General features: G+C 50.1%; 2 protein-coding genes across 3 annotated transcripts; one reads left to right on the top strand and one right to left on the bottom strand.

Annotated features, from left to right (window-relative positions):
• Positions 1–4209: 4209 nt before the first annotated feature.
• LOC311580446 (uncharacterized protein) lies at positions 4210–4809 on the top strand (the record flags this gene model as incomplete). 2 transcript variants are annotated; one of them, XM_084752041.1, is made up of 2 exons in its annotated part: positions 4210–4316; positions 4569–4809. In XM_084752041.1, the coding sequence occupies 2 exons, from the start codon at positions 4210–4212 to the stop codon at positions 4792–4794; spliced, it is 333 nt and encodes a 110-aa protein (XP_084608167.1). In that variant the 3' UTR covers positions 4795–4809. The 2 variants fall into 2 exon arrangements, with proteins under 2 accessions (XP_084608167.1, XP_084608166.1); XM_084752040.1 differs by having other exon boundaries at positions 4210–4346.
• Positions 4810–10058: 5249 nt separating this feature from the next.
• Positions 10059–10596, bottom strand: LOC311580448 (uncharacterized protein). The gene has a single exon (XM_084752043.1). It carries the CDS (start codon positions 10538–10540, stop codon positions 10208–10210), a length of 333 nt encoding a protein of 110 aa, XP_084608169.1. The 5' UTR covers positions 10541–10596; the 3' UTR covers positions 10059–10207.
• Between the last annotated feature and the right edge of the window lie 3498 nt (positions 10597–14094).

Raw genomic sequence — 14094 nt, 5'->3', positions numbered from 1 at the left:
ACGAAAGACTTTCCTGTGGGAACTCACGGACCTGTCCAGTGAAGCCATTTCCAAGGTGCTTCTGCCAGGCCACGGAGCTGTGGTGGTCCCAGGGGCCAGGCAGGCAGTCCAGCTGGCAGCAGCTTTGGTTTTGCAGGTGTTCAGAATACAAAAGGCACGCTAGTCACACCTTTTATCCCAGCACGCAGGGGGCAGAGGCAGGTGGTGAGTTTGGGGCCAGCTAGGGCTACGCAGTCAGTGTAAGACACAGACAGCTACACCGTCTTCGTGTTGTGGAGGCTTCCGCCCCAGATTTTAAAGGAAAGCTCCAGGGACCAGAGAATGTGTTGTGATCAGGAGCCTTCCAGGCAGCCCCTGAGGAGGCCATGGGCAAAGCTGTGAGCGTTAAGTCGAAGGGGCAAGGAGGAGTCTGGGTCATAGAGGATGCCAGGAATATGAAATTCCTGCCAAGGACAAGGCACAAGCCACGTGGGCTACAAACAGCAAGGTCACCCAAGCCCTTGGAGCTCACATCATGGCACAACCTAGATACTTGACAGGGCTACAGGAGTCAGTGTTGCCCTGCGGGGTGTCAAGTCTTTTGCTTTGGTCTAACTTTCCTTGTCAGCTCCTCATTCATCCCTTTGGAAGAGGAATGTTGGCTCCAGGTCATCGTGTTATCAGAAGCATACAGCTCAGTTTCTGTTTTTACAGGACCGATCAACGTTGCCTTAGTCTAGGGTCACGGAGGCCTTCGGACAGTGCTGGAACTCTGAAGCTGTGGGGATTTGAACACAGCATTTGAGTCATGAGAAGCCTGGGACAGAATGTTCTGGTATAAGGGTGAAATATCACCCTCAAGCTCTATGGCTTGGTCCCTAGCCAGTGGTGCTAATTGGAAGGGTGATGGAAACTGGGGGTGGGGGTGGGGCACGGGGGCCGGGGGGGGGGGGCGGGATCTGGAATGGGCTAGCTGGAGGAAATAGGTTCCTGAGGTGAGGAAGGATGGCTTTAAAGCTTCCGTGCCATTTCCTGGTGGTGGTGCAGGCAGGCAGAGGCAGGCCCATCTCTGTGAGTCTGAGAGCAGCCTGGTCCTACAGAGCAAGCTCCAGGATAGGCAAGGCTACACGGAGAAACACTGTCTTGAAAAACAAAACAAAACAGCTTCCATGCTATCACTGGTCCCTCACCCACACCCACACTCTGTCTCTCTCTGTCTCTCTCTCTGTCTCTCTCTCTCTCTCTCTCTCTCTCTGTCTCTCTCTCTCTCTCTCTCTCTCTCTCTCTCTCTCTCTCTCTCCTCTCTGATCTGGTCTGTCTGAAGGTAACCAGCCTCACCCTAGGTCACTGGGGAGAGGAAGTGTCCTGAATCACCTGAGGCAAGGAACATGAACCAAACTTTCACAACCAATGAAGCTGATTCTTTCCCCACTCGTGGTAGACAGCTAGGCGGATCGGGAAAAGGGAGTCGCTGTATGTGGGAACTTCACAGGGCTCCAGTCCAAACCTTAGCAGTGAGGGAAGCCAATGAGCCTGCTGCCATTGTCACTAGACTGGGGACATTCTTTACTTACAAAGTTATCCTCTGCTGCCCAGGCAGCCAGAGACAACTCTTCCTGGGGTGTTTGGTATGCATCTGTAGGGTGAGGAGTGACAGGAAGTATCACTGCTGGGCTCTGCTGGGCAGGAGGCTCCCCCACCCCACCCCACAAGGTGATGATAACGCATGACAGGGGCTTCCCAGTGAGATATTTGGTGAGCAGGGCCCCGGGGAATATGGCCTCCCACCACCGTTCACATGATGGTAGCACACAGAGAGCCTCCAGGGGAGAGAGATTCTGGGGTCTCTTTAGCTTCAACTTCCACTTCCCCCTGCTATGAAGAGCCAGTTCCTCAGTGTCCAGCCACCCTCAGATGCCAACCTGAGCCCCTCTGTGGAGACACTTTAAGGTTCTCAGGGACAGTCCTGAGCAGTGCGGAAGACTGAACGAAGCACTACACAGTCATGGATGCCGTCTACTGATGCTTAGCACATCTTTGCCACTAGCAGTTAATGGCTAAGGGACGTGGGGCAGGCCTCTGCCTCACTTGCTGCTCTAGTGACCTTGTTGCAAAGGAGGCAGGCTGTACCCTCGGGTTTAGGAGGTCTACCTGGACCCATAAGTGACAGCCCGGCACAAAGGCTCTTAGCTGGGCTAGCTCTGGAGGTCATAGGCTCAGCAGCAGGCTAGCAGGCTGCAGAGGAGGAATCTGCAGAGCAGAATGGGCAGGCAGGCTGGCAGCACCTAAGGTATGGCAGGAACAGACAATGGGCCTGCAGCTCATAGGGTGTCTTAGGTAAGGTTTTTCTATTGCTGCAACAAGACCCCATGGCCAAAAAGCAAGCTGGGGAGGAAAAGGTTTATGGCTTATGGTTTATACCTCCATGTTGCTATTCATCACAGAAGAAAGTCAAAACAGGAACTCAAACAGGGCAGCATCTGGGAGACAGGAGCTAATGCAGTGGCCAGGGAAGGATGCTTCTTATTGACTTGTTCAGCCTGCTTTCTTTATTTATTTCTTTTCTTTTCTTTTTCTTTTTCTTTTTTTTTTCTTTTTTTTTTTTTTTGGTTTTGTTTTTTTGTTTGTTTTTCGAGACAGGGTGTCTCTGTGTAGCCTTGGCTATCCTAGACTTGCTTTGTAGACCAGGCTGGCCTCGAACTCACAGAGATCCACCTGCCTCTGCCTCCCAAGTGCTTGGATTAAAGGCATACACCACTACATCTGCACAGCCTGCTTTCTTATAGAACCCAGAGCCACTAGGCCAGGGATGGCACTACCCACAATGGGCTGGGCACTCCCCCATCAATCACTATTTAAGAAAATGCCTTACAGCCGGACCTTATGGAGGTTCAGATGACTCTAGTTTATGTGTCAAGTTGACCTAAGATCAGCCAGCACCCGGGGGCTAGGCACCCAGAAGGTCTTGCAGAAGGGAGCATGCTGCATATAAAGCCTGCATAGCAGGGCCACACAGGGCCTAGGAGGCAGCAACAGCTTCCGCAGCCCTGGGCTTGGCAACAGTTGTGGGAGATACAGCAAAAGGAAACAGAGCAGGAAGTCACCCGTTTCACATACACACACACATACACACACACACACACACACACACACACACACACACACACACATACCGTTCACACTGCTAGAAAGTTCTCCAGGCTTTCTCCCATCACACAGCTGTATTCACTGGAGGAACACATGGAGCCCGACACTAGCCACTCCACAATAAGGTTAGTGTAGTGGTTAGTACAGTCCAGCAGGCAGAAGGTGGATTATGATGAGCCTCCGGGCGTGCCTGCAAGGGATCGTCTCACTTACATTAAGTGAGGTGTGAAAAGGCCCTTCCACAGCAGGAGGTGCCATTCCCTAGGCTGTGAGGGTGGAGAAAGTAGCTGGGTGGTGGTGGCAGCTTTCATCCTCTCTGCTTTCCCAGACCAGCTGCTTCAAGCTCCTGCTCACTTGCCTTCCTCACCATCATGGATTTAAAATATAAATCAAAATAAATCCTTTCTCCCTTAAGTTGCTTCTGTAAAGTGTTCTGTCACAACAATAGAAGAGAAACTAAGAACAGTTAGCTAGTTTTGTGTCAAGGGGTGATGGCAGATGTTTTAAACTTTTTTGTAACCACTCAGGCCCCGCCAGCATGGTCTGAACACAACAGCTGGCAGCACATATGCACACAGGCATGTCGTTGTCAATAAAACTTTATTTACAAGGTGAGGAAGTATGTCAAATTTAACCCATACGTCCTAGGTTCCCAGCTTCTGTGTTAAAGTCTTGCATTTTACAATGGAAAGTTAAAATAAATAATGATGATGAAACACAGTATTACCTCAAGGCTTTCACTGACAGAACGAAATGAGAAAGAACAGGAACTTACACTCTATCCAACCGGTGTCATTATGCACTCAATGATGGCCTGAGAAACAGTAGTATGAAAATGCAGGTAAGTCAAACCAGAACATCCTGTTTATGGAAGAAGTTGGTCTCAAGCCAAAATTGTTTATAGAGAGCATAATTCGGGAAGATGTATCCCAGAATAACAAATCGCTGAGGAATAAGTGATGAAAACACCACACAGAAGACCAGATGCATTCTGGGAAGCTGGGACATAGAGCTGGGTATAAAAGCCACCCCAGGAAGGAATGCTAGACATCCCTTCCTCCAGACCAGCCAGCATCTGCCACCATGTGCCACACTAGTTGTTCTTCAGGCTGCCAGCCAACCTGTTGTGTGTCCAGCCCCTGCCAGCCAGCCTGCTGTGTGTCCAGTCCCTGCCAGCCAGCCTGCTGTGTATCCAACCCCTGCCAGCCAGCCTGCTGTGTATCCAACCCCTGCCAGCCAGCCTGCTGTGTATCCAACCCCTGTCAGCCAGCCTGCTGTGTATCCAACCCCTGCCAGCCAGCCTGCTGTGTGTCCAGCCCCTGCCAGCCAGCCTGCTGTGTGTCCAGCCCCTGTCAGCCAGCTTGTGTGCCTGTGAGCTGCAGGCCTGCAATATGTGTTCCTGTAAGATGCCAAGTGACTTGCTGTGTGCCTGTGAGCTGCAGGCCTGCAATATGTGTTCCTGTAAGATGCCAAGTGACTTGCTGTGTGCCTGTGAGCTGCAGGCCCACTGTGTGCATGGCCCCTTCCTGTCAGTCCTCTGTGTGCATGCCTGTGAGCTGTCGGCCTGTCTGTGTGACCTCCTCCTGTCAGTCGTCTGGGTGCTGCCAGCCCTCCTGCCCCACCCTGGTCTGCAGACCTGTCACCTGTAGCACCTCTTCCTGCTGCTGACCAGTGTCTCCAAACCAGCTGCTTCCAGATGGGACACAGTTGTCTCCTCCTAACACTTGTTCTCTGTGAGGCAGGTGGAAAGTGTGTCCAACCCACCTTGAAAATGTGGAGAGCCAGTGTAGAAAGAATAATCCAGTTTCTCTCTGCTCCTGTCCAACCCCCAGGGATGTTCTGACTCCTAGGGTCTCTCTTTATCCTTTGAACCAAATAACTTGCTTTCCATACACCTTGTGCTCTTTTTCATCTGCATGTACTTTTCAGGGTAGGTAATTGAGACAGGTTCTCGCTATGCAGCCTTGGCTGGACTAGAGCTCCCTATGTACACTGGGCAGGCATCGAACTCACAAACACTTGCCTGCCTTTGCCTCCTGAGTGGCTATATACTTTTTTTTTTTTAAATAAAAGAATTACTTTTTTTTTGTATGTTCATTGGTGTTTTGCTTGCATGTATGTCTGTGTGAAGGTGTCAGATCTTGGAGTTACAGACAGTTGTGAGCCACCATGTGGGTACTGGGAATTGAACTCAGGGCCTCTGAAAGAGCAGTCAGTGCTCTTAACCACTGAGCCATCTCTCCAGCCCAAAAGAATTACTTTTATTACATGTGTATGAGTGTTTTACTTACATGTGTGTCTGTATATCACATGAATGCATTGCCACATGAACATAGAGGCCAGAGGAGGGTATCTGATTCCCTGGAACCAGAGTTCCAGAAGGTTGTAAGCCACTGTGTGGGTGCTGGGAACCAAGCCTGGGTCCTCTAAGAGAGCAACTATTTGCCTTAACTCTTGAGCCATCTCTCTAGTCCCTCCATATGCTTTTGAAGTTCTTTCCTTGAAGAATCACAGTATTTTGGGACAGCAGCCACTCCTCGGAGAGCCCTTTTCTCTGCTGAACCGAGAAGGTGTGTCCCTGGTATGTGAAGTGAGCTGAAGCAGCTGTCCCAGGGTCCCCTTGCAGAGACTTGCAATGGGGAAAAACAAAACAAAAAACAACAAGTCATCCTGTGGGTTGGGGTAGAAAAACAGACCTGGACCTCAAACTCCATGAACTACCTTAAAGTACTGTCACAGCAGGCGTGGGGGGGGGGGGGGGGGGGACACACACACGGACTTTCTACCTCACAAGAGCACCAAATATCCAGAGAATCTGCTGGCCCAGCATGAGGAGAAAGTGTGAAAGGTGCATTGGTGTGAAACCCAGAGGCCTCCCCAGAATCCCAGTGAGCAAGTTAGCCTCCCCGGGGAGACGGGGATTAGGAACAGAGTCAGTCACCAGCCATCTGCTACAGGACACCTGAAAACTAGTGTGGGCAACACCACTCAACTCCCCAGAGCCCGAGCCCAAGCCCAAGCCATCACAGGAATCTCAATTTGTGTTACAAAGAAGGTAAACACTTTAACACCCACCCAAAGGCCCTTGTCAGATTCCCACTCACACAGGGATGACTGAGAAAAGCTGCTGAGCTAAAATTGCTATGGGAGATAAGATTCTCTGTGTGACGCAGGTGATAATGATGATGAGGAGGAGGAGGAAGAGGAGGAGGAGGAGGAGGAGGAGGAAGAGGAAGAAGATAGACCAAAAAGAATATCTCAGGGTCACTGAGGCAAGGTTTCAAGAAATAGGCTTAAAGGCCCAGGAACACCTGCAGGGAGGGCCGACTTTGACACATTCCCTCCCTGCCCACCGGAGATTTGGTCACTAGAAAACCAGATCAAAGGACCCCAGCCCTGCCACACACTATTGCTTCCTCGCTCCCCTAGCAACAGCCAATTAGCACAGGATGGGACATTCAGCTGAAACCCAAACTGGGCACTCCCCTCAGCAAGGAGGAGAAAAAAGAAGATCAAAGAAAGTTGGAGCCATGGGCACCCTTGACACCTTTTTCATAACCTATCATTTTAAAACACAAAACTCCCTTATGTGTCTTAACCAATAAGTACTTTCCCACCTCCCTGCTTTGGGAATGCTGGGAGGGAAAAGGACCTTTAAGTAACCCTGCAACCAGAGCACAGAGTTGCCTCCCGATACCACTGTGATAGTGACAGTCGCGGCCAGGCTCGAGTCATAACAAAGATCCTTTTGCTACTGCATTGGTTTTGTCTCCTGGAGATTTTGGGGGTACTCAATAAATAGGCATAACAATGATGATAATAATAATGAAAACCCCAATACAAATTCATTGCCAAAATGCAGAGTAAACCAGAAAATCAAGCTCAAGAGTGGTACAGGTGTGGAGCTGGGACACACGATCTCTCATTCATGTGTTAAAATGTGATTTTTGTATGAACAGATGAGAATTTAAAACTAAAAATCAAATGGACACAGCCAAAGCCAAAATACACCATGAAAGACTAGTTCCTTCATATGCTCAAGGATATACTTGACATAGCCAAAAGTAGGGTCACTGGATGGGAAGACAGTTCAGATAGAAGTAGTCAAAATGCAAATACAAAGAGAAAGATGGTCAGAACAGGAGGAGCCAGAAACAAAACACCAAGGCATTCTGGGATGCTGAATCATCATCTGTGGATGAAAGTGTATAATTAGCATGCCTGGAAGGAACAAAAACATTCTAAGAGATGTCCATGTCTCACCCTGGCTGTCTGCCCTGTGGAAACAAAATGCCAGAGGGAACTGGAGTTTGCTGGGAGTCTCTCTCTAGGAAAGAAAAGGCTGAAGCCTGGGGCCAGCCAGATGGGAGCTTGTCTCTCTGGAAGAGAGCTCATGCAGACAGCCTATCACATCGTCATCTCAGACAGGCTGAAGCTGAGACAATGATGGTGTGTCACAGTGGTCCACACTTGGACCAGGACTGCTTAACTTATATGTCTTGTCTTCTAAACCTTACCCTCATGTCAGGACCCAGAGGATGGACTTAAGGGCTGGGGTCATGGAATCTCTCTGTATACTGAATCAATCTTTTTTTTTCCATGATTTTTTTTTTTTACTATTACTTGTTTGTTTCATTGGCTCATCAAGGATAGGCAACCACATCTGAATTATTGGGACTACCAGGGCCGGGCTCTGACCTTTAATAACCCTGATTACACACGGATAGCCGTGATAATGTCACAGAAAGGAAGAGAAGACAACAGGAGAGGAGAGGAGAAGAATGGAGGGAAGGAGGAGGGGAGGAGGGGAGGGGCACAGGAAGGGAGGAAAGCCAAAGGACAGGAGGGGGAGGGGGAGGGAAGGGGGAGGGAGAAGAGGCGAAGAGATGGTGGGAATGAGGAAGGGGGCACCGGAGGGGAGGGGCGGAGTAGAAAGACAAGAGAGGGAGGAAGACAGGAAGTGAGGGGGAGGGGGAGACGGAGGGGGAGATGGAGGAGAGGGGGGAGGAGGGAAGAGGGAGGAGAGGAGCAGAGAGGACCAAAAAGGGGAGGAGGAACCAGACAGAAGAAACCAAGAAGAAGCATCTAAGAAAATTTCCACAAAAATAAGAGATCCCTTCTTGTGTGACTTTTCCTGGGAGATATGAATGTCACCTGTCCTTAGGCTGGACCCTGATGACAAACCAAAGAGATTATTTTTCCCAGTCCAGTTTGGTGAACCAGCGCATTTACTGAGGTTACCTGCAGGATCATGGACAGCTACACTCCTGAAGAGTCCCCTCTTAGCAATAGTTAGCTGCTCACACAGCCTCAGAGAGGGGAGGAGTCTCGGGCGACACCTCGTGAGTCCTCCACTGTTCCGAGGGCAATGTTAACAGACCCAGTCTTTTTAGAGTCTCAGGCAGGTAACCACAGCTGCTTTGGCTCCAAAATGGCAGCTGCTGTGTCCTTCATAGGGGACAACACACAACACCCCAAATAGGCTGCATTCCTCAAACAAAAACAAACAAACAAAAAAACATGGCTAGATACACCTTGTCCAACAGGTGACTGTCAAAAACCAAAAGTAACAAAGAAGCTGTAAACATACAGAATTAAACTGCATGCTACAAACACAGAAGGCAAGGGATACATCAGACATCTGAAGAGAAACAGGACCTCCGACTGTTGAAGGAGAAGCCAAGCCTACCCTGTGTAACTGAGGGCGTCCTTCCAAAATGAAGTGATAAAGACTGTCAGTAGACACACATCATCAGAAACAATACAAGGAGGAAAAGTGGGAGCCACACAAGAGGGCTGCAGAAAGTGCTCAGCGGAAGTTAACAACACCCTGGAGAGGAGGGTGCTCAATACAGTCACAGGGCATGCTTGTCCAAAGAGGACAGGACAGGTCTGGCAGCAGCCAGAGCAGGCAGTGGGTAGAACGCCTTAAGTGATGTACAGCCACCAGAACGCAGAGTGTGCTCTCCTAAGCAGAGAGAAAACTCTGCCAGTGGCAGATACACCAAAGAAAACTCAACAGACATCTGTTGACATGTCGAGACAACAACCCTCAGGAAGATTTCAGGGCCCCACAGGAACATTGGCAACAGATGGGTAAAGTTAGAGTGATAATCCAAGGCAGCCAGCAGTGAGAGCTCTGGGAGGGACAGGATAGGACTGCAGAGCCATAGGCACAGCAGATCCAATGACCCAAAGACATGCCATCCCTGGGAGCCTCCACATGAACTGCTCACCACAGTCTACATGAGACAAGGGATGAGGATGCTCACCAGCGCCACCCAGAAGAGGTAAACCCCAGTTTAGACATCATCGACAAAGACTTGAACATGAAAGCACACGTCTGAGGTCCATAGAGCACAGATTCAACTCTATTCACTGCTAGATGAGGGATGCCCACCCCCCCCCCGGGACCGCCAGCCACTGCCACCATAAGTCAGCAGAACGTAATGATACCTCCTGGCTTCTAAATTGAAAGTGGTGTGTGTTTGTTATGGTACAGCTGATCACCAGTCAAGATGGGCATGCGTGAGCCACTGAAGGGAAGGTTTTAGGGGATCAGTCACATTGTATAACTAAGATTCAAGCATTTGAGAAGTGCCCTGCAGGTGACTGGAGTCACAGGGACCCAGCATCCAAGATGGTACCAGAGAGAAAAAAAAAACTAAGCAGGGATAATCTGAGCACCCAGTGCCACACAGTCGCTACTGCAGACTGGACAGGGAGAACAGAGGAGGGGACCACAAGAGACACTGAGGCTGTGGCAGTGGCCACATTCTCCTGGGCTGCGTCAGGGAGCTGTCTGTTTCACCAGGCCATGTCCTCAACCCATATCCATCTCCTGAGCCACGTGAGGCTGGGTCAGAGCAAGCAGTGGCCTGAAGTCCTTCCAGGTCACCAAGAGAGTCGGGAAGCAAGACAGACAGGGGCAGTTGAGTAGAAAAGCTGCTTTATTTGTCACCCTGCATCCAGGACACCCGTCAAAGGACAGAGCAAGGGGTGTTGAGTCCATGGTCAAGAACAGGATTGGATAGGACCAAGTATCCATTTTAACTGGCAGCAGCAGGTTTGAAGATGCTGGTCAGCAGCAGGAAGAGGTGCCACAGGTGACAGGTCTGCAGACCAGGGCAGGGCAGGAGGGCTGACAGCATCCAGATGACTGACAGGAAGAGGTCACACAGACAGGCCTGCAGCTCACGGGCATACACACAGAGGACTGGCAGGAGGGGGCCGTGCACACAGTGGGCCTGCAGCTCACAGGCACACAGTAGGCCACCTGGTACCTCACAGGAATGCACAGAGCAGGCCCACAGCAGGCTGGCTGGCAGGGGCTGGACACATAGCAGGACGCCTGGCAGGGGCTGGACACGCAGCAGGCTGGCTGGCAGCCTGAGGAGCAGCTGGTGTGACACATGCTGGTGAATGGAGTCTACAGAAGGTTGAGGATGTCTGGATCTCCTTTCTGAGGCAGCCTTTATACCTGGCACAGTGACTCAGCCACTCAGGATGCAGCGGGTCCTTCTCATTTGCTTCCTGTCCTGTCCCCAGTGCTGGCTTTGCTGTTGTATATGTTTCTGGTTTTGTTTGCTTCCTGCTCCATGGCTAATTACATCTCTTCCAAGTTCCTGGAGAAGGCATTAGGGCAAACAGGGAAAACACCAAATCCTAAAGCTCCATATCAGGCATCTGGGACTCATGATGCACACATCTGGGCTCCAACAACTTTGGGTAGTGTCGTCATTGCTCCCTGCCAGGGTCAACCTCTGCTTTTCGCACTGTATGGAGCCTCTCTCTTAGAGCAGGTTCCACTCTGTGCCTGGAGCTCTCATTGGTAGAAACCCCAGAGTTGTTCCGTCTCCAACATCCTGGAGTCTCTTTTGAAACTTGTTTTACTTCACAATTTCACAGAATAATTTTTCATTAGACCTGGGGGACCCAACTCTTAAATGCACCTTAGAGGCTTTCTGGAACCTTGGGGCAGGCCTTCATCAACCCCACTAGCCTTGGCTTTTGCAAGCCTAGAAACCGATGTCACAATGTTGCTATGTTCTTCTGCATAAGACACAGTGTAGCTCCCTTCCGCTACAGCTGCCAAGGCCTCAGGGTGTCTTAGCCAGAGAACCTGGGGGTAAATTCCCCAGGCTGTTGTTTCAGATCAGGGAAGCCATTCAGCACATTTCCAGTCCAGGTTTTCTCTTTGCATTTTCTCGGGTGGGACCCTTTGAGGAGTGGGGTCTTCCCCCCAGGGGTCCTTGGTTATTTTCCCAGCACAGAATGAAAGGTTTCTGTTTAATGGTGCTAATCACCTCCGCAGTCACAGCTGCTTTCTCCACACTCACCTTGTCTACAACTTTAAGCTAGCCCAAGATCCATCCTGTCCCCACCCCAATGCACGTGCTCATATTACCTGCTCTTCTCATTGGAGACCATTTAAGAGCAGTAAGTGGGCAACTCGCCACAGCCCAAATGCTGAGCCAACTTGAGAACTCCTCTATGGAATGCATCAGCCACGACTTTGAATTCCACTTTCCTAAAGGCTTTTGGACACAGACAGGAAGTAGTTGGATTTTTTTTTTTAACCAAACACTACCACAAACGGTTTGTTCCTGATGAATCCGTGTTCTGCTCTGAAGCCACGTGAGCACTCTTTACTGTCTGCCTTTTATCGGAACTCTGTTCTTTCAGACTCCTAGGCGAGGCCCAGTCAACTCTGCACACAGCATTCAAGGGCTGCTGTAGCTCACAGCTCCAACTCCTCCTTCATTCCTGCTGCTGGCCAGCTCTAAACCATATGTGAGACCGTGAGCCATGGTGGGATTTAATTGGTTTTGCTGGAGGAGGATGGGATCGCCTGGAGTGCCTTCCCAGGACGGCCTTTATTCGTGGCCCAGTGTCCCAACCACCCAGACACAGCTGGCCCTCTTTGCGTATTCATTTTCTGTCTTTGTGTTTTCAGATTGCTGTGACAAAATGCCTGATGAAAACAGCTTAAGAAGGAAGGGGTTGACTTGGCTCACAGTTTGAAGGGATACAATCTAGACGGCAGGGAACACACAGTGGCAGGAGTGAGGTGGCTGGGTTTATTGCATGGTGTGCTCGCTCGTTTTTTTCTTCTGTTAAGTCCATGACCCCACTGCATGAGATGCCACCCACAGTCAGGGTGGATGTGTGGTTTGAATGAGAAAAGCTCCCCCATAGGCTCAGGCATTTAACACTTGGCCTCCAGTTGGTGGCGCTGTTTGGAGAGATTATGGGGAGGTCCTGCTTGGTGCATCCTTGGGGCAGGCTTTGTGAGGTTAAAGCCTTTTGCCACTTCCAGTTTTCTATCTCTCTGCTTCATGCTTGCATTTGAAGATGTGAACTCTTGACTTCCTGCTCCTGTTACTTATGCCTGCCTGCTGCCATGTTTTCCTGCCTCTGGAACCATAAACCAAAAAAGTTAAAAAAAAAAAAAAAAACAACAACAACAACAAAACAAAAACAAAAAACTCACTTCTCAATAGGTTTTCTAGGTCATGATGTCTTGTCACAACAACAGAAAGGTAATAAATACAGTACATCTTTCTTCCCTACTTAATTAAACTTCTTTGGATACCCCCACAGACATGCCCAGAGATGTGTCTCTTAGAAGGTTCCAAGTGTAGTAGAGGTGGCAATGAAGAGTAACCAGTACAACATGCACGAAGATTTTGGGGTTTTTATGTATGTCTGAGTGTGATGTGTCTATACATGACTATAGTACACATATGGCCACCTGCCACTCAGAAACCGTGCCCTTTCTTTCACCTCAGCCCCACTGAGTCCCAGCCATGAGGTACCAGCACGCTGATCTGGATGGACAGCTTGCCAGCCTGCCTTGCTTCTCTGTGCGACGCCTCCATTGCTTTCTGCCCAAAGCAGGGCAATGAGACCTCCTGCTGCCACTGACACCCATGCGGACCTCCGATGGGACAGCCCCTGTATGGCCGCCGTCTGTAAGCGGGCTTCCTGCATGTCCCTGTTCTCCAGGCCTGCGAGCTGCCCTGTTCCAGGTGCTGCCAGCCCTCTTGTCCCATCCTGATTATTACGCCCCTCCCTGTGGGATCACTGCTTTCTACTAATCCCTCCAATCGAATACTTTGAATACTGGACCTGTTTCTCTGGTTATCTCCAAAGCTGTGGTGAGAACCATTCCTCCTGGCCATCATGATCCTGTTGAATTATGAAAAGTCTCATCTCTCCCTGGTAAGGATTAAAAATGAGATGGCGTGCAACAGATATGAATGTGGAGAGATTTATTATAGAGGCACGGGAGAGAAGGAAGTGGGGAGGGAGTGGCACCCCGGGGGGGGGGGGGAGAGGGGAGGGCAGGCAGGCAGGCAGAATAAGAGACAAAGCAAGAGAGCAATGGACGGCAGGTTTTTCCTTTTATCCTGGGCCCCTGTCTCACATCTAGTGGCAGGTAGGTGATGACATCAGAGGTTGCTAAGCAACCTAGGGAGCAGGCAGCTTATATGTCAGCATCCCCAGCATCCTGCATGGTTGGGCAGGGGCACCTCCCTTCCTTGTAGCTTTACAGAGAATTAGTCCTCCCCCCTAAAATGTCCAACTGCCACCCTTATTCCTGTTCTCTCACATTCTGAACTTGCTTCCTAGGATTTATTCACTGGGGTACAGGGAAACCATAGGAGTAGCCTGGGGCAGTCCTCAGGGCCCGCACCAGGGAGGGAAGGTATGAAGGCGCATCTTCACTGTCAACCTGACAGAGTCTGGGGCATTTCTCGAGGCACCTCCATGAGGGTGTTTCATGGAGGATTAACTAAGAAGGAAGACCCTACTCAAATGAGGCAGCGCCCATCCCAGGCTGAGGGCCTGGGAGAATGAACATAGAAAAAGGAAAAGGTCAGCCAAGTGTTAGCATTCTTGTTTGTTTGTTTGGTTGGTTTGGTTTGGTTTGGTTTTCGAGACAGGGTTTCTCTGTGTATTCTT

The sequence above is a fragment of the Acomys minous genome (genome assembly GCF_964271855.1).
Source record: "Acomys minous genome assembly, chromosome: 13".
Taxonomy (NCBI): domain Eukaryota; kingdom Metazoa; phylum Chordata; class Mammalia; order Rodentia; family Muridae; genus Acomys; species Acomys minous.
The sequence above is the reverse complement of the archived record's forward strand: the minus strand, read 5'-3'. Positions and strand labels throughout refer to the sequence as shown.